The sequence below is a fragment of the Lampris incognitus genome, chromosome 6, assembly GCF_029633865.1.
Source record: "Lampris incognitus isolate fLamInc1 chromosome 6, fLamInc1.hap2, whole genome shotgun sequence".
Lineage (NCBI taxonomy): Eukaryota > Metazoa > Chordata > Actinopteri > Lampriformes > Lampridae > Lampris > Lampris incognitus.
In genome coordinates this window covers 45,394,494-45,419,957 of record NC_079216.1, presented here as the reverse complement: position 1 = coordinate 45,419,957, position 25,464 = coordinate 45,394,494, and the positions used below count along the sequence as shown (strand labels likewise).

General features: G+C 45.9%; 1 protein-coding gene across 1 annotated transcript in view; it reads right to left on the bottom strand.

The window, feature by feature from the left end:
• Positions 1 to 12,171, bottom strand: part of pamr1b (peptidase domain containing associated with muscle regeneration 1b) — a 72,286-nt gene extending 60,115 nt beyond the window's left edge. Inside the window, exons 1-2 of the mRNA XM_056281782.1 lie at positions 12,003 to 12,171; positions 2,802 to 2,978 (exon numbers count right to left, since the gene is read on the bottom strand). Of these exons, the coding sequence (XP_056137757.1) occupies positions 2,802 to 2,978; positions 12,003 to 12,162 (337 nt within the window). The 5' untranslated portion in view covers positions 12,163 to 12,171. The remainder of the gene's footprint in view (positions 1 to 2,801; positions 2,979 to 12,002) is intronic.
• Positions 12,172 to 25,464: the final 13,293 nt, after the last annotated feature.

Genomic DNA, 25,464 nt, shown 5'->3' with positions numbered 1-25,464 from the left:
TACCTCACATGTGTCTGTACACAATGCTATCACAGTATCCGCATTTCTGTTTTGCTTTGTCTATTATCACAAAGTGTAGTCCTTACATGATTTTTTACCCCCCCCCTTTTCTCCCCAATTGTATCCGGCCAATTACCCCGCTCTTACAAGCCGTCCCGGTCGCTGCTCCACCCCCTCTGCCAATCCGGGGAGGGCCGCAGACCACCACATGCTTCCTTCGATACATGTGGAGTCCCCAGCTGCTTCTTTTCCCCTGACAGTGAGGAGTTTCGCCAGGGGGATGTAGCGTGTGGGAGGATCATGCTATTTCCCCCAGTTCCCCCTCCCCCCCGAACAGGCACCTCGACCAACCAGAGGAGGCGCTAGTGCAGCAACCAGGACATATACCCACATCCGACTTCCCACCCGCAGACATGGCCAATTGTGTCTGTAGGAACGCCCAACGAAGCAGGTAACACAGGGATACGAACTGGCAATCCCTGTGTTCGTAGGCAACAGAATAGACTGCTACGCTACCCAGACGCCCTTTTATTTATTATTTTTTTAAGATTAGTTTTTGATATTTTTCCGCCTTTTTATTAGGTAGCAATAGCCGAGAGAGAGAGGAAAGGCAGGGGACAGAGAGAGGATGACATGTAGCAAAGGGCCTGGGCTGGATTTGAACCCGGGCCGCTGCAATAACGACTAAGCCTTATGTGGTATGCGCTCTACCAGTTGAGCCACTGGGGAACCCCTGATTTTTTTTTTATTATTATTATTTCTAAATCTTTTTACCCATTGTCTACTTTTTTCCTTTCCACGCCAATTGCATGCTTTTCTTTCCTGGAAGTAGGATTCCTCCTCTCCTGCTCTTCCTGTGGTTTCGCCCATATTTCCTGCAGTGCATTTCCTAATCTGAGCCAGAGGTCTAAGGATGGAGGATGTCCATTCATTGTCATTTATTACATTTCGATGTGTAAATGCAAAATCCTCTGAGACGGCAACTGTGATTTAGGACTATACAAATTAACTTGACTTGAATGAGAACATTAAAGAAATATTACACGTGAGGTACAGATGTACAATATACAAGTTGATTTACTAGTGTACCGAAGTCTTTAAAAGATACATTCTTTATAGTTTGAACTATAACGCATTCGTTTGATTATGAACAGCTGGGGGGGGGGGGGTTTCTCCCCAAAAAACATGGAACACATGACTTGTGAGGAAAGCATGACATACTTCCTTAGCCAAGTGGTGTTTAGCAAAACAGCCGTGATATTGCAGGAGAAGTAAGAAAATTTGCATTTTGTGCGCTGGTGAGCACGTGCAGTTGTTGTAAACACATGTGCCTATATTCTGTATGCATATGGACACCCACTTGTGCACATCTGTAGGTATAGAGTCATAGAGAGACACCTTTCATTTCAATGAATCAGCGTTCCAGCTGTGAGCTTTCCTGCCATTATGTCTGGTATTCTAGCAGTACTTCAAACAGTGGGAAACTTATGTAAAGTTGGCCCGGACACTTAACATATTGAATGAAGTGCAAAGACAGACGAAACGCTATTTTCAGTTCCATTGTTTGACAATTAATCAGGCTGCAATTAAAACAGCAGTGTTGATATAAACATATTTTCTCCCGTGAAGTTGAAATATGGATTTTAAGTAACCAGTCTTGTCAGCATTAATTTGAAATTTTGACAAGCTGTTTTTATAACTTTGGATATACGTATGTATGTAATATCTTGATGTCTATATTCTGCTTTGTGTATATTTCTATGAAATTGTGTGTGTGTGTGTGTGTGTGTGTGTGTGTGTGTGTGTGTGTGTGTGTGTGTGTGTGTGTGTGTGTGTGTGTGCCTGCATGGGTGTCAACAGATTGTTGGTCCATTTGTAGTGGAGACGATAGGTTTTGCTCTGTGTTCGCCCCCCACCCTTTTCTCCCCAGTTGTATCCGGCCAATTACCCAACTCTACTGAGCCGTCCTGGTCACCGATCCACCCCCTCTGCTGATCCTGGGAGGGCTGCAGACTACCACATGCCTCTTCTGATACATGTGGCGTTCCCAGCTGCTTCTTTTAACCTGACAGCGAGGCGTTTCACCAGGGGGGCGTAGCGTGTGGGAGGATCACGATATTCCCCCCAGTCCCCCCTCCCCCCTGAAGAGACGCCCCGACTGACCAGAGGAGGCGCTAGTGCAGCGACCAGGACACATACCCACATCCGGCTTCCCACCCACAGACACGGCCAATTGTGTCTGTAGGGACGCCCAATCAAGCAGGAGGTAACACGGGGATTTGAACCGGCAATTCCCGTGTTGGTAGGCAATGGAATAGACCACTACACTACCCAGATGCTCATTTGCTCTGTATTCTATTGTTTCTGTTAACCTACTCTGGGACTACAGATGGAAATTGGCTCGTAGCTAAAACTGGTACAAAGCATCTTTTCACTTTTTTTGAGGTTAATGTATTTTGTACATTGTCCCTGATATAAATAAATGTAATAAACTAAACTAAACTAAACACCGAGCTGTGTCTCTGGTAGGTTAATCACAGACATTTGACAGAGTACAGATCCAAAGGTGGCTATGGGTCCGCTATAGTCATCAGATTCTTTCCTTAGAAGCAGAAGTCTCAAAGTCTACCAAGTTTTGATCCTGTTCAATGAAATGAAGACATTACCTAATAGGGTTAACATCCACATACAAGTAAACCTATTCATAGTGATGAACAAATCAAAAATACAGCTGTGCACACATCCACAAAATCACATGGAGGAAAAAATGGACATAGGCTTTTAGGTGCTTCCTGGCTCACCTGGATGGATAATGCAGGGGTCACACTCGTTGATTTCATTGCGGCAGCAGGGCACGGCATAGCCAACAGGAGTCCCCTGGACTGGGCATTTACAGCGGATCACATCATACTCGCAGCAGGCCCTGCACATGACGTTCCACTCTGGGCCGGGGCAATGATGGTACAAACTCCTGTAGTCTAGACAAGATGATTGGTCATGATTAGAAACTCAGTAGGGTCATTCAAACCAAGAAAAACAGCAATTTTAGTCATTCTAAATACCCTTTGGATATGTGCTTGGCTCACTGGTAACTGAGAGAAGATTAAATTAGATTTGTTTTTATTTTGAGATACTCTATTGATCCATCCATCCATTATCCAAACCGCTTATCCTGCTGTCAGGGTCATGGGGATGCTGGAGTCTATCCCAGCAGTCATTGGGCAGCAGGCGGGGAGACACCCTGGACAGGCCGTCAGGCCATCACACAGGGCCGACATACACACACACACACCCACACACTTTCATACCTGACCTACTTGTCTTTGGACTGTGGGAGCAAACTGGAGCCCCCAGAGGAAACCCACGCAGACATGGGGAGAACATGCAAACTCCACACAGAGGACGACCTGGGACAACCCCTAAGTTTGGACTACCCCGGGGCTCGAACCCAGGACCTTCTTGCTGTGAGGCGAACGTGCTGACCACTGGGCCACCGTGACACCACTTTATTGATCCCCGTGGGGTAATTATGCTCTGCATTCAGCCCACCCTAGCTGTGTAGCTAGGAGCAGTGGGCAGCCGCCATGCAGCACCCAGGGACCAACTCCAGTTCGTCTTGCCATTGCCCCAGTCAAGAGCACAGACAGGAGTATTAACCCCAACATGCAAGTCATTTTGATGGTAGGGGAAACCAGAGCACCTGGAGAAAACCCACCGCAGACACGGGGAGAACAGGCAAACTCCATACAGAAAGGACCTCGGATGACCCCCAAGGTTGGACAACACCGGGGTTTGAACCCAGGACCTTATTGCTGTGAGGCAACAGTGCTAACCCCTGTGCCAACGTGCCGCCCAAATGTGTGAAAAAAGAGTAAAAGATGTGTAAAATATCATGTGGAGAGGATGATAAATGCAATGGATGCCCTTGTAGGAAAATGTGAACCGGTGTTGGTTATGGTAAGGAAAGCCTGAGCAACTGTGGAAGAATTTTGGTTTGTTTTTGTTTATCCCTGCAATACGCCCACGCTTGACTCAAGTGCTGTGATTTCTACAACTGTATGACCGCAGCCTTCTGTGTGGGGGACATCATATTCCTTGGAAGTACACAGTACCTCCCTAATTTGTACAGCTGTTGGGGCTTTTTTTTTTCTTCTCATTAATGTACTGTTGCAACAGCCATTATCTGTTCAGTTAATGGCAACATACCACAATGGTGAAGTCATTGTCATGGAAAACAGGATCATATCATTGATCAAAAAGTGGTTTATATGATTCAGTGCAAAACACTGACCCTCTCCTCCCTGTTGAGTTCTTACCCAATGAATACAAGTCTAACCAGGTTGGAAAACAGCATTTTGAGGACCTTGCAGTTCAAGTGGTCAGGATTATGTAACACACAGAACTGAGACAGAGAGGAGACGGAGGAGGAAGGAAAACCCAGAAAAGCTGCAACTTCAGACATGGCATGCCATCGCAGCATTTTGTTTTTGCACTTCTACAAAGATAATAAAATTTAAACCTTTAATCCTCCTACTTTTATCCAACCCAACTCACCTAACATTTACACTTATTAATTCCACTGTGTATTACACACACATACACATGTGCATGAAACACACACACATCTGACAGACAAGTCATCAAATGTCTTTATTCTAGAGCACATAATATTCACACTATAAAGGGAGGTTTTAAAATCTCACTGAGGAGCTATGGTGTGCTAAATACAATTTTCTTTCCAATACATTGGGGCAAAAAAATTCCCTGACTGTTAAAAAGGGGAAAAAAATGAAACCACACTCTCACACTCACACACACATATTTGCAAACACACAGGCACACAAACGGACTCAGCACGCAAGGCCCAACCACTCAGTGACATACAGAGTTGAAGACAGGCTGCAGTGCATTATGGGAAGTTACGGTTCAGGTTGGGATTAATCAGTTTGTGGTCTACTGGAGAGGAGCTGTGCAGATGTCCTGAAATGTTACAACACACTCCTTCTAAGGATCCCCCTATCTCGCTATCCCTCTGACAGTAATGAAATCATAAATAAATCATATCTCGCTCGAGCCTCAATCTGTCATTCTCCTTAACTACCCCCCCCCCCGCTGAAGGAGACATGGCACACACCCCTTCAAAGGATCCCCCTATCTCGCTCTTTGACATTCATCGAAGAGAATTTAGGCTGATTGCTGCTGCAGCAACTCAAGAGTTGTGCGTGCTGTGATAGGGGCAGTAACGCTGCAGCATGAGGCTGTTGGAGTCATTTGCGACAGTGTTTATTTTGGATTTTTCTGTGTTCCATGTCTGATTTATGGATTTGATAACTCAAAAAGAGTGGGACACAGGTTGATTTATCAATTAGGCTCGCAAACATGTACAGACTCTGAGCGTATGGGACGGCGCTGCTCTGGGCATTCATCATTTTCACCAGGAGTGCTTGACCTCATGACTAAAACATAAAAATGTCCCTTGCACAACATCTACGGTCTTGCTTAAATCCCCAGTAATTGTTTTATGTGGCGAGAACATATGTAGAATGACAGCCCTTAAGCTTTGCTCGCTCATTGTTGCTCAATTTCTTTTGTGCATTGTTTTCTTTTGCCTTGGTCTTTCCGCACCCCTGTGTTCAAAACAACCGAAGCCAGAAGATTCTGTTCAGATTGTGATTTCTGTGTAATTCTTTTAAATTGCTTTCCTAAGAAATGAGTGTTGAAACAAAAAGTGGGAAACGAATTAGCTGTACCGAATGGATGTTACACACGTAAGAGAAAACTTAACTTTCTCAGGATCCGGCTCCATCGTTGTAGCAATCACGACTGGCTCGCTAGGTAGCTAGCAGGCAGCTATGTGTTAGCAACTCAGCCTTTGTGTACGTGGAACTGTTATGCGCATAACAAATGCGCGTGTCGCTGAGGGTTTGATAGACAGCTCGCTCGTTCCAATCATTTGACTTGGTCGTGCGTTTGATTGGATGTCGTTGTTTTCTCCTGCCCCTTACAGGAACGACGGATTTTTTTTCATTTCTGTGTCAAACGTCTTTTTCTTTTTTTTCTTTTTTTTGAGTACTATCGATTACTGTCGAGGTATAATAAGAAATTTAAAGCAATCTGCAGAATAAGCACGTTAAAAACCCAGTCTATGGCTCTGTCATTGGATTAAATAACAGTGATATTGAGCAGGTGCTGTACGGCAGCTACTCAGTGTTTTGTTACAGCGTTCTGAGTTCTGACCTTTATTCCATTCAACTGTTTGACCAGAAGTCAATCCAAGCTGTGGCCTGCTTTCACTCACTTGCGCTGAAATGTAGTCGGAAGCAGTTGCACTTCAAATCACCATGGCTGTTGTTATGAGTACAAGATGAAGTCAATTACATAAGATGGAGGCTTGGTATTGTCCTCTGAGAGGCAGGTTATAAGTGGACTCAAAGCAGTGTGAGTATTTCTTTAATTTTGCTGGTTATTGAAACCACTTCCATCATGCCACTCGGCAAAGCTGTTTCCTTAGTGAATGTAATGGGATTCAGATGACTGCCACGGAGGGATCGAGAGGTGCCGACACCATCCTCTCTCCTTATGACAAAGCTTTACTGCTTTCTAACAGAGGTTTGGGTGGGAAGCTGTCTTGACAGACTTTGAGACCTGATTTATTGGACCGAAACTTAAAAGGGTCAAAAGGCTTTATGAGCTCACCTGGCAATGTCATTACTAAACTTGTCACGTCCTGTCATTTGGAAAGTACTTCCTGCTATCATGTCCTGTCATTTGGAAAGTAATTCCTACACTTGTATCTATCCATATCTGTATCTGACTCTCTATGTCTGTCTGTATATGTAGGTCTAAAATCTCAATCTCTGTCTCTAAGGAACAATTTACTGCTGTTATAGCATAACTCCATGATTTCCCACGTGCGTTTCATTTTTCACTTGAAATGTTTGGAAGCCTCTGCAACCTCAGGAAGTAAACAAACACAGGTGGTGGTGCTCTAAGCATTGACGCACACACTGAATCAATTCACGTTAGTTCTCACCCTGTGCTGCAGTAATCCTTAAATGCATTTGTTATAACCTCAGTACCTTTTATACATAATAACTGTTTACGGATCTTTAATGCCAGAGATCACTTGTGCTGCTGAGGTGGTTTGGCATGCAACTAGTTGGGGAGATGAAGCAGAGATAAGACGCACTGCTCAGTTAACACACATCTGTCTGGCTTCCCGGTTCACACCTGTTGAGGAACATGTAGTCAACTGTAACGTTTTACAAGAGAAACTGCTGGGGAAGGTGTGGACAGGTATGGAAGCAAACTTGTGTAAAAATGCGAGTGAGTGATTGAGTGACAGTATGTGGTGTCTTCCTGCACTTTTTTGGATCAAGGTTAGCAAAGGCGCTTGCCTCTCCACTGACTCAAATTCCACCAAATTATTGTGATGCATGTACAAAATGCTTTTTTTTTGCACAAGATACCGCAACTGACAACATAATTGGGAACGTATGGGAGAAACTGTGCAAGCATGTGAATTTCACCGTAATTATCATTCTTCATTAAGCTCCATTTCTCAGACTTGTAAATTGAAACTCGCAGACAGTTAATGTTGTGTCTCATTTTCTACATTAATCTTGTCTAATGGCTCTTGTTCATTTTTATTTTGGAACAGGCTCTGTCAGTCTTAACATAATTGCATTGGTTGAGTGTAATCATCACTCGTTTTGGTATCGTGCCCCCATGGCTATGTTAATGACATTACCGCCCAGATTTGCTGCAAATGTGTGTTAGTGTATACGCTATGCACTGTTGATACACATGCTAATTATGTTTTGTGTATGAGCGAACTGCTTGAACTAAGCCATAGAACTATGATGTAACAACAGACTGAAATTCAGGAGTAACTACATAGCTTTTTCCTTTGGTCACTCAGCTGGATGTGCTAATCTTTATGTGGTTTGTTTTTCTAGTGTCTTACAACTGGTCGTTTTCTTTTCCATCCAGATGTCATGCTCCTAAATGTATTCCCTCACACAAAGCCATAGAAACCAAAATAGCAATAATCCAGATATTTTAACAGACGCTCCATCGCCTTGCAAAGTTGTTTTCACAGCACTCCCACACCGTCACAAGCTTTGGGCCTGGGTTTGTTAGTTTGCTTGCCTCGGCTGCACACCTTTTGACGTGGATCCTGAGACTGAAATGGTTATTGCTGCGGGGGGGGGGGGGATCAGTCACCATACTTCACCCAATTTCCTCAAGGGATCAGGTAATTTTTGTGACCATAAGGCTAACCTTGCTTCCCTGCTAGTCCACCACCCTGCTGCTCACACGTCAACCATGGCCACTCGACACTGCCCATGCATTCTATGTAAGGACCGTTTTTTGGTTTTTTTTGCTTTGTTTTTTTTTTATGCACCCAAGCATTCAAATGCACCCCCACTTTTTTTCCCCCCAATTGTACCTGTCCAAGTACCCCACTCTTCCGAGCCATCCCGGTCGCTGCTCCGACCCCTCGGCCGATCTGGGGAGGGCTGCAGTCTGCCACATGCTTCCTCTGATACATGTGGAGTCACCAGCCATTTATTTTCACCTGACAGTGAGGAGTTTCGCCAGGGGGATGTAGCACATGGGAGGATCACGCTATTCCCCCCAGTTCCCCCTCCCCCCGAACAGGCATCCCAACCGACCAGAGGAGGCGCTAGTGTAGTGACGAGGACACATAGCCACATCCGGCTTCCCACCCGCAGACATGGCCAATTGTGTCTGTAGGGACGCCCGACCAAGCCAGAGGTAACACGGGGATTTAAACTGGCGATCCCTGTGTTGGTAGGCAACAGAATAGACCCCTACACTACCCAGATGCCAAATGCACAGTAGACTGCAAATGCTCCTACACACATAAAGACACCCTGAGTGGCCATCCTGCAGCAGTTACCCTTAAGCAAGGCACTGACTCCCCACCAGCTCAACAGGCACATTATTTAAGCATATTGTGTGACCCACATGTGAAAGTGAGGAGGGTGCGCATATTTACAATACCTCCTTCATTGATCAATGGGGTATTACGCGAAACCACACACACAGTCATACACCCACAGACTAATCTGTGAGCCTTGAATAACAGAAAATATTGATATATGGAAAAATTGCTTAGAAAATGTGCCGCAGCTGCTGAATATAACCGTAGCAGCATCGTGACGTCTTCCCCATAAACCCCTATCAGTTGCAACACCTGCAGTGCTGGCCCTCACCAAAAGCGTCTCCCTTGGTGTCTTATTTCATTTGATGAAAAGTCAAGGTCACCGTCTGCTATTTTTTTATTTGCTCTCTGTTCATATCTGACCGTTGGTGCAGGCTCACATTTGCAGATGCGTTCTGCCTTCAGGTTCTCTGTTCACTCCTGTAATTATACTTTTATTTCAGCTGCACTTATGATACCATGCGGTGAACCAAATGGTGTCATAGGTGCAGCTGTACACGCTGCTGTATGTCTGACACTGAAACCCGTTATTGTCTAGACTATTCCTCTCCCTTGCTGCTCAGAGACGGTATTTAATCGGAGCGTGGGACTAAACCAGACACAGCGAAGGTCGTTAAAACCGTCAGTGAAGTTTGGTCAGACACATAAATAATAACGCTTACAGTCGAGCTCAGGGAAGACAAACGAAGATTTGAAATCGCTTAGCAAACTTACTGAACATGAGGGTTCACTGATGTCTGCTCCTGTGTCTCAGTCACTTCAATGGCTAAGCACCTTTTCTTTTCTTTTCTTTTCTTTTCTTTTCTTTTTTTCCATATGAATAGCTGTGTGTTAAGTCTCGGAGAGGTGCTAAGGCTCTTTTGTACGCCGGACAGCATACGGGGCCACACTTGCTCTTTGTCTCACTTCTGTCACATGAAGCATTGTGTCAGAAACAGTTAGTCTTCAAACTTTTGGAGAGTTGTATCTGCTACTGAATAAATTGTTTCCTCGTGGCAAAACGGTGCTTACACGACACGACACTGACGTACCATGGAAAAACATCTGACTCTGGGCGTGTGTGCTTGTGTGCATGTGTGTGTGTGTGAATGAGAGAGAGAGAGAGGGGGCATGCACACGTCCATCCGTGTGATTGCTCTTGACCACTGCCCAGACCAGCCAGCAGCTGTCTGGTATTTTGAGGCCTGGGTGATTGAGGTGCAGTGGAACAGGAAAGTCCCGGGGGACCACTGAGGACCTACGCATATCTTTACGTAGCGTGGTCCCAAAAATAAATCTCAATGGCTAGCCTACACATCGCTCGAAATAAACTTGCCCAATTCTTAACTTCCAACCCAATAAAGTAACACGTCACTCTATTATCCACTTTGCTGGATTGCTGAAATGTAGGTCAAACGGGAGTCTGAAAAATATGTTTTCAGCATTTGGCCCCTGCACTTGGAATAAACTCTCCAGCTAAATATGAGGAACTATTTTTCCAAATGCTCAATTGCATACCGCCTTTTTTTTCCGCATATTTTTTCGCTCCTGCAAATTCCCCTTTCTCTACTCTGCCCCCCCACCCCCCCACCCGCCCCCATCACTCCTCAGTCCTCTCCTCACTCTTCATCCAACCATGTCGTTTGTTTCCCCGCTGCTAACTGCCCAATTGCCCCCGGCTGTCTCCTTTGGGGAACTTAGCTAAACACACCGCGGGGAGACAGATGGTTGACTGGCCAGAGAGAAGTGTGTTAGAAGAACAGGAGGACATCTCAGAATGACGCCAGGACAGCCCTCAACAGGAAGGAATGCTGACGCCTTACGTAGATCAAACAATCCTCCACGGGGTGGCTCTTGTTTGTCTCACATCTGTCCATCATCAGCTGATGGTGTAAATCATAACCGGGCAAGCGACATCAAAACCGACTCTCTTGTTTTGCGGGGGGGGGGGGGGACTAATACGTGCATGATAGGGTTAGTACTCCTGTCTGTGCCCTTGACCGAGACATGGCAAGACAAGCTGGAGTTGGTCCCCAGGTGCTGCACGGCGGCTGCCCACTGCTCCTAGCGACACAGCTAGGATGGGTTACATGCAGAGAGGAATTTCCTCACGGGGATCAATAAAGTATCTCAAAATCAACAAAAAAATTGCACTTGACATTCGTCATCCAAAGCCGACACAGGGGGACTGTCACATTTTTACTTCGCCAAGTTCCTGCTCTCTTGTCAAACAAGAGAGCAAGGGATTTTTTTTTAGGTAGGAGACTTGGAGACGGTGTATGGTATACGCATTACCCTGGACAGCAGGATCAACTCAAACATGACTCACGTCTCCCCGCGGCGCTCCGAGCAGGCAGCCGGGGGGGAAGAGACAGAGGAGACCTCAGAGAGAGGCTCACCCACAACACTGTCTAACACTTAGAGAGAGGGCTCAGTACAACAGCCGGCGGCTGCCAAGCCCCTGACTGTATCATTACATGGAAGGCTCCAACTCCTTAATCTCCTTAATGGAATGTTGTGGGCTTTACTCAGCATCCCAACGATAGTTGCTCTGTTGCTGTTTTCCTCTGATAACAACTACTCCTTTTTTCCTTTTTTTGGGGGGGGTATTTTTGTTTAAGGTTTCAAAACAGGCACGTATTATCTCTCCGGGAATGAAAGGGATAATCACAAACCGCTTCTTAATTGGACAAGAAACTGACCAAAGCAACAATGAGCCATCCCCGACTACTATGTCTGCCATAACAAGGCGTGCTAAGCCCCGGAACAAAACAAACTCACTTGTAATGTTTTTCTTCTTAGCTAACAACACAGATCTGCTTAACATCGCTCTCTGTAGGTCCTCTTTTCTTTTTTTTTTACAAACCACACTGCTTTTCTTCTCTTTAAAGGACAGAGGGGGAGACGGGGATGGAGAGAGTGCTGATGCCAGCTTTCTTTTAAGAACAAAGCACTCGGGAAAAAATACAGATAAAGAAAGAAAGGGGCAAAGGGTGGAGAGGTAAAAAAAATAAAAATAAAATAAGAGACCTCTGCTTTGCCAATCTCTTACCGTAGGGCCAGGCCATCTCTTGGGGCAGGTTGATGGAGAGAAGGAAGGAGATAAAAAAGAGCCAGCTCTTCCTCCCTGGGATACGGGTGCCAGTGTTAAGGATTGTGCGGGTGCCCCTGTGGGCTCGCCCCGGCTGCAGTCCCCGTCCTGCAGACAGCATGCTGCAGTCTGAAACTCTGTTTACTTTCTGAACTCAGCTGACATCACCTTTCTCTCTCCCTCTTAGTCTTTCCCTCCCTCCCTCCCTCCCCTCTCTCTCTCTCGCTCTCTCTCTCTTTCTCTCGCTCGCTCGCACTCTATGACTTTCTCTTTCTCTCTCTCTCTCCTTTGCTGTCTCTCTCTCTTCCCTCTGGCTTCAGGTTACAGCCCAGCCTCGTAAGGAGTTCCACTTGGAGTGATCTCCCAAAAAAAAAAAAATGCTCAGTGGACGACGTCACTGCTCTTGAATGAAAGCAGGCTCCAATCTTTTATGGTTAACTCATTATCCCGTCACATAAGCTATATGTGCATGCAGACAGACACGTGTGCACGCGTGCACACACACGCACACTCCAAAGAAATATTTAAGCCCATAAGTTAAAGTTTATGTAGCTCAATTACATGTACATTTTCCATCCAATTCGATCACGTAACGCCAATGTAAAATATGACATTTCAAGAAGGAGCATGCATGGATTGAAACGTCATATTTTGCATTGGAGTCATGTGATCAAATTGGATGGAAAATGTACATGCAATTGAAATGCATGAGCTTTAACTTATGGGCTTAAATATTTTGTTTTTTTTGGAGTGCACACACATTGTCAAGGAGACGTTATGCAAATGCAAGACATTCGCGTCTGTAGGTATGCAAAAACAAACAAACGCAACACTGATCAGTTCATGAACCAGCTATTGTCAGCAAAGTGTGGAAACTGCTGTTGTGAGAGAATGTCTTGCTTGCGTGACAGCTTTTATTAAAGCCTGAGAATAAATGGCTTTCACCCTGTCACTCATCATCTTATTTGTGACATCTTGGTCGGGTCTGAAAAACGACTGTGGATATTTTTGACCGCCAAGGCATATCGCAGCCAAGACTCAAACAGAGTTTTTGTTTTATTTTTTTATTTTTTTCACATTTCCCGTGATCCCCCGAGCGTGCTTTATTTCAGATGAATGCAGCACTGGATTAATTGAATTATTGTTCTTTGCCTACTGGGACCTCAGATCGCATGTGAGAGCCAACAGATCCAACGGTTGGGAGTGAAGGAATCAAATATCACTGGCAGTTGTATAAGCCAGCAGGATTTAGACTAGTAGCACATAGGCAGTGTTCCCGTGTGTGTGTGCGTGTGTGTGTGTATGCGTGCACGTGTTGTGTACTGTATGTTGCATGCACTTACATGTTTAGGAGTGCCTGATGGAGAAAATAAGGGAGAGCAACATAAAGAAAAAAAAGGAGGATGGAAGAAAAGGAGCATTGAGGAAAAAGAACAACAAAGAAAAGAGGAGAGAAATGTAGTGCAAGTTACCATGGAGGTACAGAGGTGAATTGGGGGGGGGGGGGTAAAGAAACATCTTCTGCCTCGCTCTACTTTTCTTTCTGCCTTTCAACACCTCTCTACTGTTTCTCCAGATGCCCAGTGGTTTATTATGTGAAACTCACGTGAATCAGGACACCGGCCTCAGTATTCTGCACCCGTTAGAGACAAAGCCTTAAAGTCAAAGGGTTGAACATGCATGGCTGCTCTGTGTCGACAGGCCTGTTACATGCCATAAGTAGAAAGCCCCTGGATGCATTTTGGTTAGTTTCCATAGCCATATAAAATGTTCCCTCTCTGTACGCGGTCTGCACCGTCACTTTGCTGTTCGTGTATCGTGTAGTATCTCTAGTAGTTTCTTGACATTCATCACTGATTTTTTCTTTTTTAACAGGGATAAAAAAATCTTCTGGTATGCATGAATAACATGACCAAAGTTAAGATAACAATATTTTTTATTTTACGTTTTGGGGAGAATATTCGAACAATATTTTTGTTTATTTGCCATTAATTAAAAATCTGAACACTCATGACAAACAGACATTTGAGTTTGTGGATTGGACTTGCTGGAGATCAACCAACCGATAGTCACACTAAGTAAGTCTTTTGGGGGGGAGTTTTTTTTTTAAGTTTCAGTTTCTTGCACAAGCAGGAAACTGCTGATACCTCCATCCATCATCCATCAGTCATGTAAGGCTAGTAGCGAGCCCCTCTCTCCTGCGGGTAAACATGTCATCATGCTTGACCCGCTGATCGTGCTCACACTGTGAGATGTACGTGAACTTGCTGGGGCTTGTTATTTGAATCTTTTTGGCTAGCACCAGAGCAGCGGTGGTTAGCCAAGGAGAGTGGGCCGTCTAATAACCCTCATCTCTGCCCACCCCACCAGAACACACAATAAAGCCTCATTAACAAGTAAACAAAGGAAGTGGTACGGCAGGGGGCAGGGAAGCAGCAAATTTCATAGCAGCTGTGATAGACTTGTTCATAGACAAGGAGCTGTGAGACTTGTTTCATATTATGAAAGGTGTCACGGTGTTGGTAGTTAATGAATGTAAACTAAGTTGGCAGCGCTACAGAACGTCACACATGCGATTGCTTGCTCAAAGGGCCGTCTGTGTTTCAAAAATTAAGCATGCTTTGGGCATTATTAACAGTTTCAACTAGTTGAAGTGTAAGCCAATATTGAAGTGTCAAACTACTGGAACCGTGTGGCGTTAGGTTTGCAGAAATTGAACTACACTTTATTGCATTTTTTTCTTATTTCTATAGTTACACAGTGGAAACCACATATACGAGGGGTGACGGTTGGAATCCTCTGTTTCTAGCTGTTGTTAATAGCCGCTCTCCATGATGACACGACCCGATGTCTCGGCTGGACCCACCAAGTGGAAACTAGTCTGTCCGCTCCACAGGTGAGACGGATGCCAAGTGTTAGGTTGTCAGTAAAGCTGGCAACAACTGCTGCAAAGGGCCGAGCGTCTTGACAAGATGCTGAGGGTCAGTTCTGTCATGCTGTCAAACAGGGCATCATATCTGCTCTCATTCACGTGCTGTGCCCAAAGGGGATGACTCAACTTTTAAAGACCATATTAACTCACTCTTATGAACCCTCGTCAAACTAAGTACTCTCTCATCCTGGGCCACTTAATGAGCTGTCTCCAGAGAGGTGTAGCATTTTGTCTCTCTTGAGGCTTTTTTAGACAGCCTTTTCAAGGCAGAAATGTTGCGCCATTAATCCGCCTTGTCATTCTGTGTAAAAGGTACAATGATGGAATGAGGGTCATTATTGTTCCGTCGTTAAGCTGGGAGTGGAGGTAGTCACAAAGTCAAACCGACGTCTGTGTAAAAGGGACAGCCGGCAGGTCGGGGCAGCCAACGCTGTTGTGGTACACGTTGTGAGGCCTCCACTTCCGGAACGCCTGCATGCTATGTAAAATCACACACTAGGGCGGCCTTAGGGGCCGTTCACATGTTGTGTCTAAAAATGCGTGGAAAACGCCAGCCATGCCACTTTCATGCTTTTATCCAAGGTGCTTGGGAGGTTGCGCTTCTGTCGCGCCTGACGTTACCAAGTAACCAAAAGCTACACGATGCGATGGCATATGTTATCATGACACGAAATGCGACAATTGGTCCAAATCACGAGGGGTCTGATGATTTGGCCATTTTATGCGAAAAAAAAGTTACGGTAATTTAGCAGTAAGCCTCACTGACTAAACTAACTTAACTGTGACGGAACCAGGTTTGTTTCATATTGCATTTGCCACCCTCTGGTGGTTGTTCTGAGTAGTTCCTCTTGTTAACCCCGGAAACATAAAGTGCTTCACTTACCTTTGGGATCTTGCCAGAGATAGCTGCATGTTACTGCTGACTACAGTCCAATACAGTTGGGGTTAAGGGGTTAGGTATAGGAGTAGTACCTTTCCTAGATGGCCTTTCGTGGCAACCTATACTGGTCTCCATACACCCCAGCATCATGTGAAGTGCAAAATATAGCCTCTCCATGATGTATGACCGTCAGTGTGTGGTGAAGAGCCACACCCTCCTCGCGGTAAACAAACACGTGCAACCGAAACCCTTTGGGGCGTCCTGATGGACGACCTAGGTGAGGAGGTACAATCCAATGCCACCAGCTCCTCTATAGCTTATACATGGCATCATCTGTAAGTCGCATTGTTTATTAGCATAAAAGTAACAGAGTTGCATCATTATTTGTTTGAAAATATATGGTGTTAGTTAACCATGCCTTGCCTAAGTCAGCAATAGTTGACTTTGTTCTTTGTTGTTTAGTACAGACAATCAACTAGTTATTTGTTATACTGACATGTAAGCAAATGATCTTGCTTTACATTAACCTATAGCATATGTGGTGCAAGATTTCATATAGCCTTTAAGCTAAGCTTTGTGTGATATTGCATGGTGGTGTAACATTTTCATTTATATATCCCTGTTCTTTGTCCACAGTTTCCCAATTAATCCTGATCAAACTGCCAAATTCAACACATCTGTATGTTTCTTGGAGCTTGATTAGGGATGTTTAGTTGTCTGTAAAGCTGAGTATACATTCATGGGGACAACACTTAGTGAAGACAGAACAGTGAAAAGATGGACCATCATTACAAGCTGTGAATAAATAACACATATCCAAGAATCCACCCAACGGGACATACAAGTTTATCCCCTGCCAAACCACGATTAGTTTTATTGAACAGACACATAGAGGAAGACTGGCATACCCCAACCTGAGCACATATTTCAGCCAGTCAGTTTACAAAAGTAAAAAAAAACACCTACGTCTTCAAGAGCATTTCCTAAGGACTGGAGATACATCCACTTGCCTGATACAGGGATGTCTGACCCAAACCCCAACAATATTGATCCTCGAGACGTGGATGTCAAGTCAGAATGTGCTGCATCATCTTCATCATCCTCATCTTCGTAACACTAAAATAAGTCTAAAGCCAGTGTAGCTGCTGCTCAAGCTCATGCTAAAGTGGAAGCTGCACGCACATGAGCAGCCTGTGCAAAGTGTCACATGGATGTGCAAGTGGTGAAAGCCCACACAGAGGCCACATTGAATGCACTAAAGGAAGAGTGTGAAGCTGAGGCTGCCTCAGTGGAAGCTGAAGTGTTTGAGGCAGCTGCAGACATAGATAATTGTGACCTTGTGAGTAAAGCTAGTCACTCTCTATCACCAAAGCAGTAAATACGTCATACTGGCGAGTACATCCAAGTACATTTTGCCTCCCATCAAAATTATGCTTCAGCTCAAGTTGACGAAGGAGCAGAGGCTGCTCACACACCACAAAACAGGTGCCTTTCAGACATTGAAGGTCATCATGTCAGTCGAAATTCAGAGCAGTCAGATCCCTCAGCTTTTCCTCCTGAAGCCCTGCAGCAAACCATCGGAGGAAGAATCTCTCAGGTGCTGCATCCGTTCAAACAGATGTCAACGTCCGCAGATTCCATACATGCCATCACTCAAGATCGGCAAACCAGCTTTCACACCGCTCACGATCAGATGCCCCAGGTGTATCTGACTAAACTGTATATTTGGCTCGTCGAGATCTTGTCAAAGCTGGACTGAAAATGTTCAATAACCAGTTTGCTAGTTACCTGTCCTGGAAATCTAGCTTTAATAATGCTGTAAAGGGGCTAAACCTCAAGCCTAGCAAAGAAATTGACCTGGTCATTAAGTGGCTTGGTGGCATGCCAAGAGGATGAGAGCAGTTCACGTTAACAATCTGTCTATGGGTTTGGACATGCTTTAGCAGAGGCTGGACAGGTGCTATGGCTCTCCAGAGGCAATTGAAGCTTCTCTCTTCAATAGATTGGACCACTTCTCAAAGTTTTCATGTAGAGATCACCAGAGGCTTCAAGAACTCAGAGATCTGCTCCTAGAAATTGAAGCGGTAAAACATGAGGGTTACTTACTAGGACTCAGCTTTCTCGATTCCGCAAGGGAAATAAACCTATTGTGGAGAAATTGCCCCACAACATCCAAGAACATTGGATAACACTGGGGTCTCACTATGAGAGGGAGCATCCTGTTCCATACCCTCCTTTCTCATTCTTCGCAGACATTATGTTCCACTATGCAGAGATGAGAAATGAGTCTAGCTTTGCGCTCCCTACCTCCAGCTCAGCTTTATTCAAAGGTGACAGGTGGCACGGTGGCCCAGTGGTTAGCACTGTTGCCTCACAGCAAGAAGGTCCTGGGTTTGAACCCCAGGCCATCCCAGGTCCTTTCTGTGTGGAGTTTCCATGTTCTTCCCGTATCTGCATGGGTTTCCTCCAGGTGCTCCGGTTTCCTCCCACCATCAAAAAGTCATGCATGTTAAAGGTTAATACTCCTGTCAGTGCCCCTGACCAAGGCAATGGAAAGAAAAACTGAAGTTGGTCCTCGGGTGCTACAGCTGCCCACTGCTCCTATACAATAGGACGGGTTAAATGCAGAGAACAAATTATTTGTAAGAATACAATTCGTTGTAAGAATGCAATGTCAAATAAAGTGACTTTCTTCCTCTTCTTCATCCAAACAATGGAAAATCAAACCTCCTATATCAGTCAGTAACACTGAAGTAGGAAACCCCTCCTCCTCAGAAGCCTCTAAAGGTCCTGTCATGGATCCAGATAGACTGTGTCCTCTCCACAAAAAACCTCATTCCCTCAAGAAATGTTGAGGTTTTCAGGAAAAATCACTCGCTGACTGAAGGCGCTTCCTGACAGAGAACTCCATATGTTTTAAATGTTGTGCTTCGATAACACACCAAGCTAAGAGGTGTAAAGCTGTCACCCATTGCTCAGAATGCAACAGTGGCCAATACATCTCAGCACTTCATGCAGGACCAGCACCTTGGGCTACAAGTTCCAATGTGCCCACTGCAAAACATGGTGAGAAGCCAACTGAACACACTCCAGATGTAGCAACTTCCTCATGCACAGGGGTCTGTGGTGAGGGTCTTCAAGGCAAATCCTGCTTGAAAATCTGTCTGGTCAACGTCTATCCAAAGGGGCACCCTGAGCAAAACATGAGGACATACGTGATACTAGATGATCAAAGCAATGTGTCACTAGCTAGATCAGCATTTTTTGACATGTTTGATATTCAAGAGTGACATCTCTCCCTACACCCTCAAAACGTGCTCAGGAACTAGAGACACTGCTGGAAGGAGGGGCACATGATTCATGATGGAGTCAGCTGATGGGGAACTTTCCCTACCACTGCCAACCCTTATCGAATGCAACCTAATTCCCAATAATAGGGAAGAAATCTCAAAACTAGAGGCTGCACGTAGTCATATGCATCTCAAGCCGATAGCTGACAAGATTCCTCCTCTTGACTTTTCGGCTGAGATCCTTCTATTATTTAGCAGAGACATCATCCGTGTACACAAAGTGCTCAGCCAGCGCAACAGTCATCACAATACACCCTTCACCCAACAACTGGATCTAGGCTGGGTCATAGTTGGTGATGTCTGCCTTGGCGGGGCCCACCAGCCAACTGTCAATATATTCAAGACCAATGTCCAGGAAACAGGCGTCCCAGTTACTTCAGGCCTTGTGAAAGCAGAATCTTCCTCAAAGAGAAGACAGTAAGTGAATGGTACAAACCTCCTAGCACACTGGCTTCTGCCCAACCAGGTTTAGTAAAGCTGGTCTTCAGCAACTCTAAAGATGACAAGCTAGCCCCCTCCATTGAAGATAACATCTTACTTCAGATCACAAATACAAAGTTCTTGAAAGATGATTCCAACAGCTGGGTGGCTCCTCTTCCATTTTGTACTCCGAAATTATGTTTACCAAATAATAGAGAGTAAGCCCTCAGCCAACTGATGTTACTCCATCGTACCTTGAATAGAAAACAGGAGATTAAACACCAATTTGTGGACATCATGGAGGACATCTTCAGAAATAAACATGCTGAGCCTGCTCCTCCAACAGAGACTGACAAAGAGTATTGGTACTTACCAAGCTTCGGTGTTTACCACCCCCAGAACCCGGGAAAATAAGGATCGTCTTTGACTCAAGTGCACAGTTCAAGGGTATAGCATTGAATGATGTGCTCTTACAGGGCTCAGACCTCAACAACACCTTACTTGGGGTCCTCATGCACTTTAAGACAGAGCCAGTAGCTGTGATGGCATCCAACAGATGTTTCACAGCTTCCTAGTGAGAGAGAATCATCAGGAATACCTCCGATTCTTAAGGTTTCGCAACCACTAACTTGATGACAAAGTTTTGGAGTATCACAGGAGAGTTCATGTGTTTGGTATTTGTCTCTCACCAGCTGTGGCCATTTATGGGCTGAAGAGGATGGCCATGGAGGGTGAGGACTTTGGAACTTTGCTCATTGACAGTTCTACGTCAGTGATAGCCTGATGTCTATCCCCAGCGTAGAGGAAGCCATCAAGGTGCTGAAAGGAGCACAAAACATGTTGGCTTAATCAAATCTCAGACTGCATAAGATTGCATCTAATAGTTTTGAGGTTATTAAATCAATGGATTCATCCAGTTTCATTAACACTCAGACGCTTCTTCGCAATTAGGGGACCTGTTAAACAACTGAGGTCTGACTGCAAGACTACTTTTATAGGAGCCTGCGGAAAACTTCAAATCGACTCCAGAGGTTGCAAAATAAGCAAGTGACCAACTACCTCTCTGATCAGGGTTGCGTGAGGCTATTCAATCCCCCACACTCCTCACACATGGGAGGCAGCTGGGAGAAGATGATCAGCGTGAGACGTCGGATCCTTGATGCAATGTTCCTCAAGCTCAGGCCTACAAAGCTCACTCATGAGGTCTTGATGACCTTTAAGGCTGAGATTACTGCTATAGTCAACTCTAGACCACTTACATTGGTACCTACGGATCCAGATGATCCTCTTATCCTCACCCCTGCTATATTCCGATACAGAAAGTTGGCATACCTCCACTTCCACTTGGCAAGTTTGATGATGGCAACCTCTTCAGATGTCAGTGGTGCAAGTTCAAAGTTTAGCCAACACATTCTGGGAAAGATGGAGGAGAGAGTACCTCAGTGGTGTCCAGGTCGACGGAAATGGAGAACGGAAAGACCAAATCTACTGGGCTTTGATGTTGTCCTGCTAAAAAACAACCTAGTCAGAGACATGACTGACCCACAAGATTGATCACAAGAACCTTTCCTAGTGATGATGGAAATGTCAGAAAGGTTGAAGTGAATGTTGTCCAAGACAGTGTACCAAAACTGTTCTTAAGGCCAGTCTCTGAGGCCATCCTTCTGTTACAAAGGGACTCAGTCAAGTGTCTTGATAGGGGGTAAAAACTATCTAGCTTACCTTTCAATTTGACATGCTAAAGATGCCAGGTGGGGAGTGTGATGGAACCAGATTTGTTTCATATTGCATTTACCTGGAGGTTGTTCTGAGTAGTTCCTCTTGTTAACCCTGGAAACAGAGTGCTTCATTTCCCCTCGAGATCTTGCCAGAGACGGCCGCATGTTACTGCTGGCTACAAACCAATTCCAATGTCATCCTCGCCTTCGTAGCTTATACATGGCATCATCTGTAAATTGCATTGTTTATTAGCATAAAAGTAACATAGGTGCATCATTATTTGTTTGAAAATGTATGGTGTTTAGTTAGCCATGCCTTGTCTAAGTCAGGTTGACTTTGAGAAAAAATTGTTTTGTTGCACTACATGTAAGCAAATGATCTGCTTTGCATGACCCTATAACATATGTGGTTCAAGATGTCATATAGCCGTTAAGCTAAGCTTTGTGTGATATTGCATGGTGGTGTAACATTTTCATTCATATATCCCTGTTCTTTGTCCAGTTTCACAATTAATCCTGATTAAATTGCCAAATTCAACACACCTGTCTGTTCCTTGGAGCTTGATTAGGAGAGTGTTTAGCTGTCTGTGTGACAGTCAGTCCGGTAAATATACATGCAATGCCAAATAACGCCACAGGGTGGCTCCTCCTTTTTGTTTTGTTGTGACGAACTAGAGTAGAGCCATTCTCAGCACTGCTTCGACCGACGTCCACAAGAACGAATTCTCCCCGTTGCAAGTTGGTGCAGGTTATGACTTTTATGCTTTACTGTTCATGTATAGTCGGTGAACATAGTGCCGTGGAGACCAGGTGTGTGGAAATCCCCTTCTCGTTGTCTGTCGGCTCTCTCGAGCTAATCAGCTATCCCGGGGCTCTTGCTTAACTAGCCACATACCACTAGCTCTCTTCACCTACACCAGCCCAGGTTACAGTAGCTTTCATGGGGACAACACTTAGCGAGGACAGAACATTAACTAAGAAAAAAGTCACAAAAAAACAAAACAAAACAAAGAATTTCCAGCCCCGTAAATCCCTTACAGTAGCTGTTTCAGTAGGCTATCTTATAAAGAATGACACACACACGAGTTGCTCAGTGCAGCCAAGTATATTCAAAGTGATGTAACATGTTCCTGAGCGCGGGTCAGGTGTATCTAAGGTAAACTAGTGGATAGCCGATGGCATCGATCTATCTAGACCCGTAACATCCTCCTTTTCCAAGTATAAACACATACACATGAAGTTAGTGCAAAATAAAATTACTTTCATATACGAACAACCAATAACAGTGCAACAGCAGTAAATCTCTTCATATCCCATACCAGTGTAATAACCACAGTAGCGTATGATAACATTTCTCCTCTTTTCCCCCTCTCTCCCACATAGCAACCATCAACATTATTCAGATTACATAGTGAGTTTCAGTGGAGGTTTAGACAGCCGTCCAACCCTTGTGTAAGTGTGTCCATCCGAACGCGGAGCGCCAACAGGAGTAGATGGCGCCTTGGGCATGGACCTGATGGGGCTCGGCTCGAACACAGCCTGAGGGGTCTCAATGACAGTTTCTGTAGCTGGATCCCCGTCCGGTGTGTGTGCCGCAGCGGGTTCAACAGGATCGTGCGCGGCTCGTGCAGCTGGCTCAGCCACTCTGAGATCGATCCTGTTACGACGGTACAGGGAGCCATCAATGTCCACAAGATAAGACCTCGGCGCAACCCTGCGGAGACAAGTTCCGACTCTCCAGCGGCCAGTGTTATCACCTGGCAGGGGCTTCATCCGTACGACTTCCCCAATTTCAAGTGCCGGCAATTCACGGGCAGATCTGTCATAGAAGGATTTGGCGAGTTGCTTCCTGTGGCGCAGCTTTTCAGTGACGCCCACGACAACAGCTGGTTCCAGGAGCCTGCTTGCCGCCGGGATGGACGTCTTCAACCGGCGGGACATGAGGCGTTGTGCTGGGCTGCTGCCCATGTTTTCCGTAGGTGTATTCCTCCAGTGAAGCACGGCTTTCCAGGGGTCTTCACCATCATGCGCGGCCTTACGCAGAAGATTTTTTACAATCTTCACGGCCGACTCGGCCTTGCCATTCGCTTTCGGGTGTCTGGGAGAGGAGGTCACGTGCTCAAATTCCCACTCAGAAGCGAACCGTGTGAACTGAGCTGTGAACTGAGGGCCGTTGTCTGTAATAACCTTCTCTGGCTGACCATGTCGGGCGAACTGTGCCTTACATCGCTTGATGACTGTCTCTGCAGACATGTCGGGTAGAGGCTCAATCTCCCAAAAATCGGAATAGTGGTCGACTATTAGGAGATAGTCTTTCTGTCTGAAGCTGAATAGGTCCATGCTCAAGACCTGCCATGGCCTGGTTGGTACTTCGTGAGAGAGCATGGTCTCCTTTTGCTGATTGTGGGCGTACACATTGCAGGTCGAGCAGCTGCTTACAAAGTCCTTTATCTCTGACTGCATGTTGGGCCAGTACAATGTCTCTTGAGCGTGTCGGTAGCATGCATCACCCCCTATGTGACTTGAATGTATGCGCGTCAACATTTCTGGGCGGAGTGACTTTGGGATGATGACTTTTTGCCCCCGGAACAGAACTCCGTTCTGCACACTGATTTCATCCCTGAAGGGCCAGTACTCCCTAGCGATGAGGGGCGCTTCCTCCTTTACATCTGGCCAGCCCACGAGAACAGTGTTCTTCAGTGCCTGTAAGCATTCATCTCTGTCGGTGTGTCGTCTGATCTGTTCCAGCCGCTGGTTAGTCACATTCAGGTACTCTGCCTGGTTCACGTGCTGTATGTCTTCCTGCTCTTGTTGCAGAGAGCAGATAGCGTGTCGCTGATATGCAGTCCCTCTGCCGGAGCATCCAGCCGTAGCTCTGCTGAGCGTGTCGCTTATGAACATCTCTGGGCCTGGTTTGTAGATTACCCTCAGGTCGTAGTTCTGCAGAGTCATGAGCATGCTCTGGAGTCTCTTGGGCGCATTGAGAAGTGGCTTGCTGAAAATAGAGATCAGAGGCTTATGGTCCGTCTCTGCTGTGATTGGGTCGCGGCCATATAGGTAATGGTGAAACCTCTGGCAGGCGAAGACGATACTGAGACACTCCTTCTCAATTTGTGCATAGTTTTTTTCGGTGGGGGTAAGAGCCCTCGAGGCAAATGCGATGGGCTGACCTTCCTGCATGAGACAACAACCGAGACCGCTCTGGCTGGCGTCGCTCTGGATTGCGATTGGCTTAGTTACATCATAGTAGCGCAGGACGGGCATGGCTGTCGCCAGCGCCTTAAGCTCATGAACCGCCGCCTCGTGCTTAGGCAGCCAGTGCCAGGGTGTGTCCTTGTCCAACAGGCGTCGCAACAGCTCGCAGACAGTAGATAGATGAGGCATGAACTTGGCTAAATAGTTAGCGAAGCCAATGAGACGCTGCACGCCCTTGGCATCTGTTGGGTTCGGCATGTCAATAATGGCTCTCACCTTCTCTGGATCGGGCTTCAGTCCAGCAGATGAGAGAATGTGGCCATGAAACTGCACCTCAGCCACCTTGAACTGCAACTTCTTCAGGCCGAGGCGAAGCTTGACCTCGCGGCAGCGTTCCATCAACGCCGCAAGCTTGACGTCGTGGTCGTCCCCAGCCTCCTTGTCTGTGTCCCCGCAGCCGACGACCAGGATATCGTCTGCAATGGGCTCAACGCCCTTCAGACCGGCGAGGAGCTCGTGCTGCTTGCGCTGATATACCTCGGGCGCCACCGATACTCCAAATGGTAGCTTGAGCCACCGCTTCCTCCCCCAGGGGGTCCAGAACGTGGTCATGAGGCTACTCTCATAGTCCAGTTTGCATTGCAGGAATGCATCCCGAGCGTCCACTAACGTGAAGACTCTGGCCTTGGGCAATTTATACAAAATGTCCTCCAAGGTAGGCATGATGTAGTGAGAGCGCTTTAGGGCTTTGTTCAATGGTTTAGGGTCAATGCATATTCTCAGCTTCTCCGGTTTTTTAACAATCACCATGTTGCTGATCCAATCTGTAGGATCTGTGACAGGCGCAAGGTGGCCGTCAGCCTCGTACTTGTCCAGCTGGGCTTTGACTGCTGCTTTCATTGCGATTGGGACATTGCGAGGGGCACTC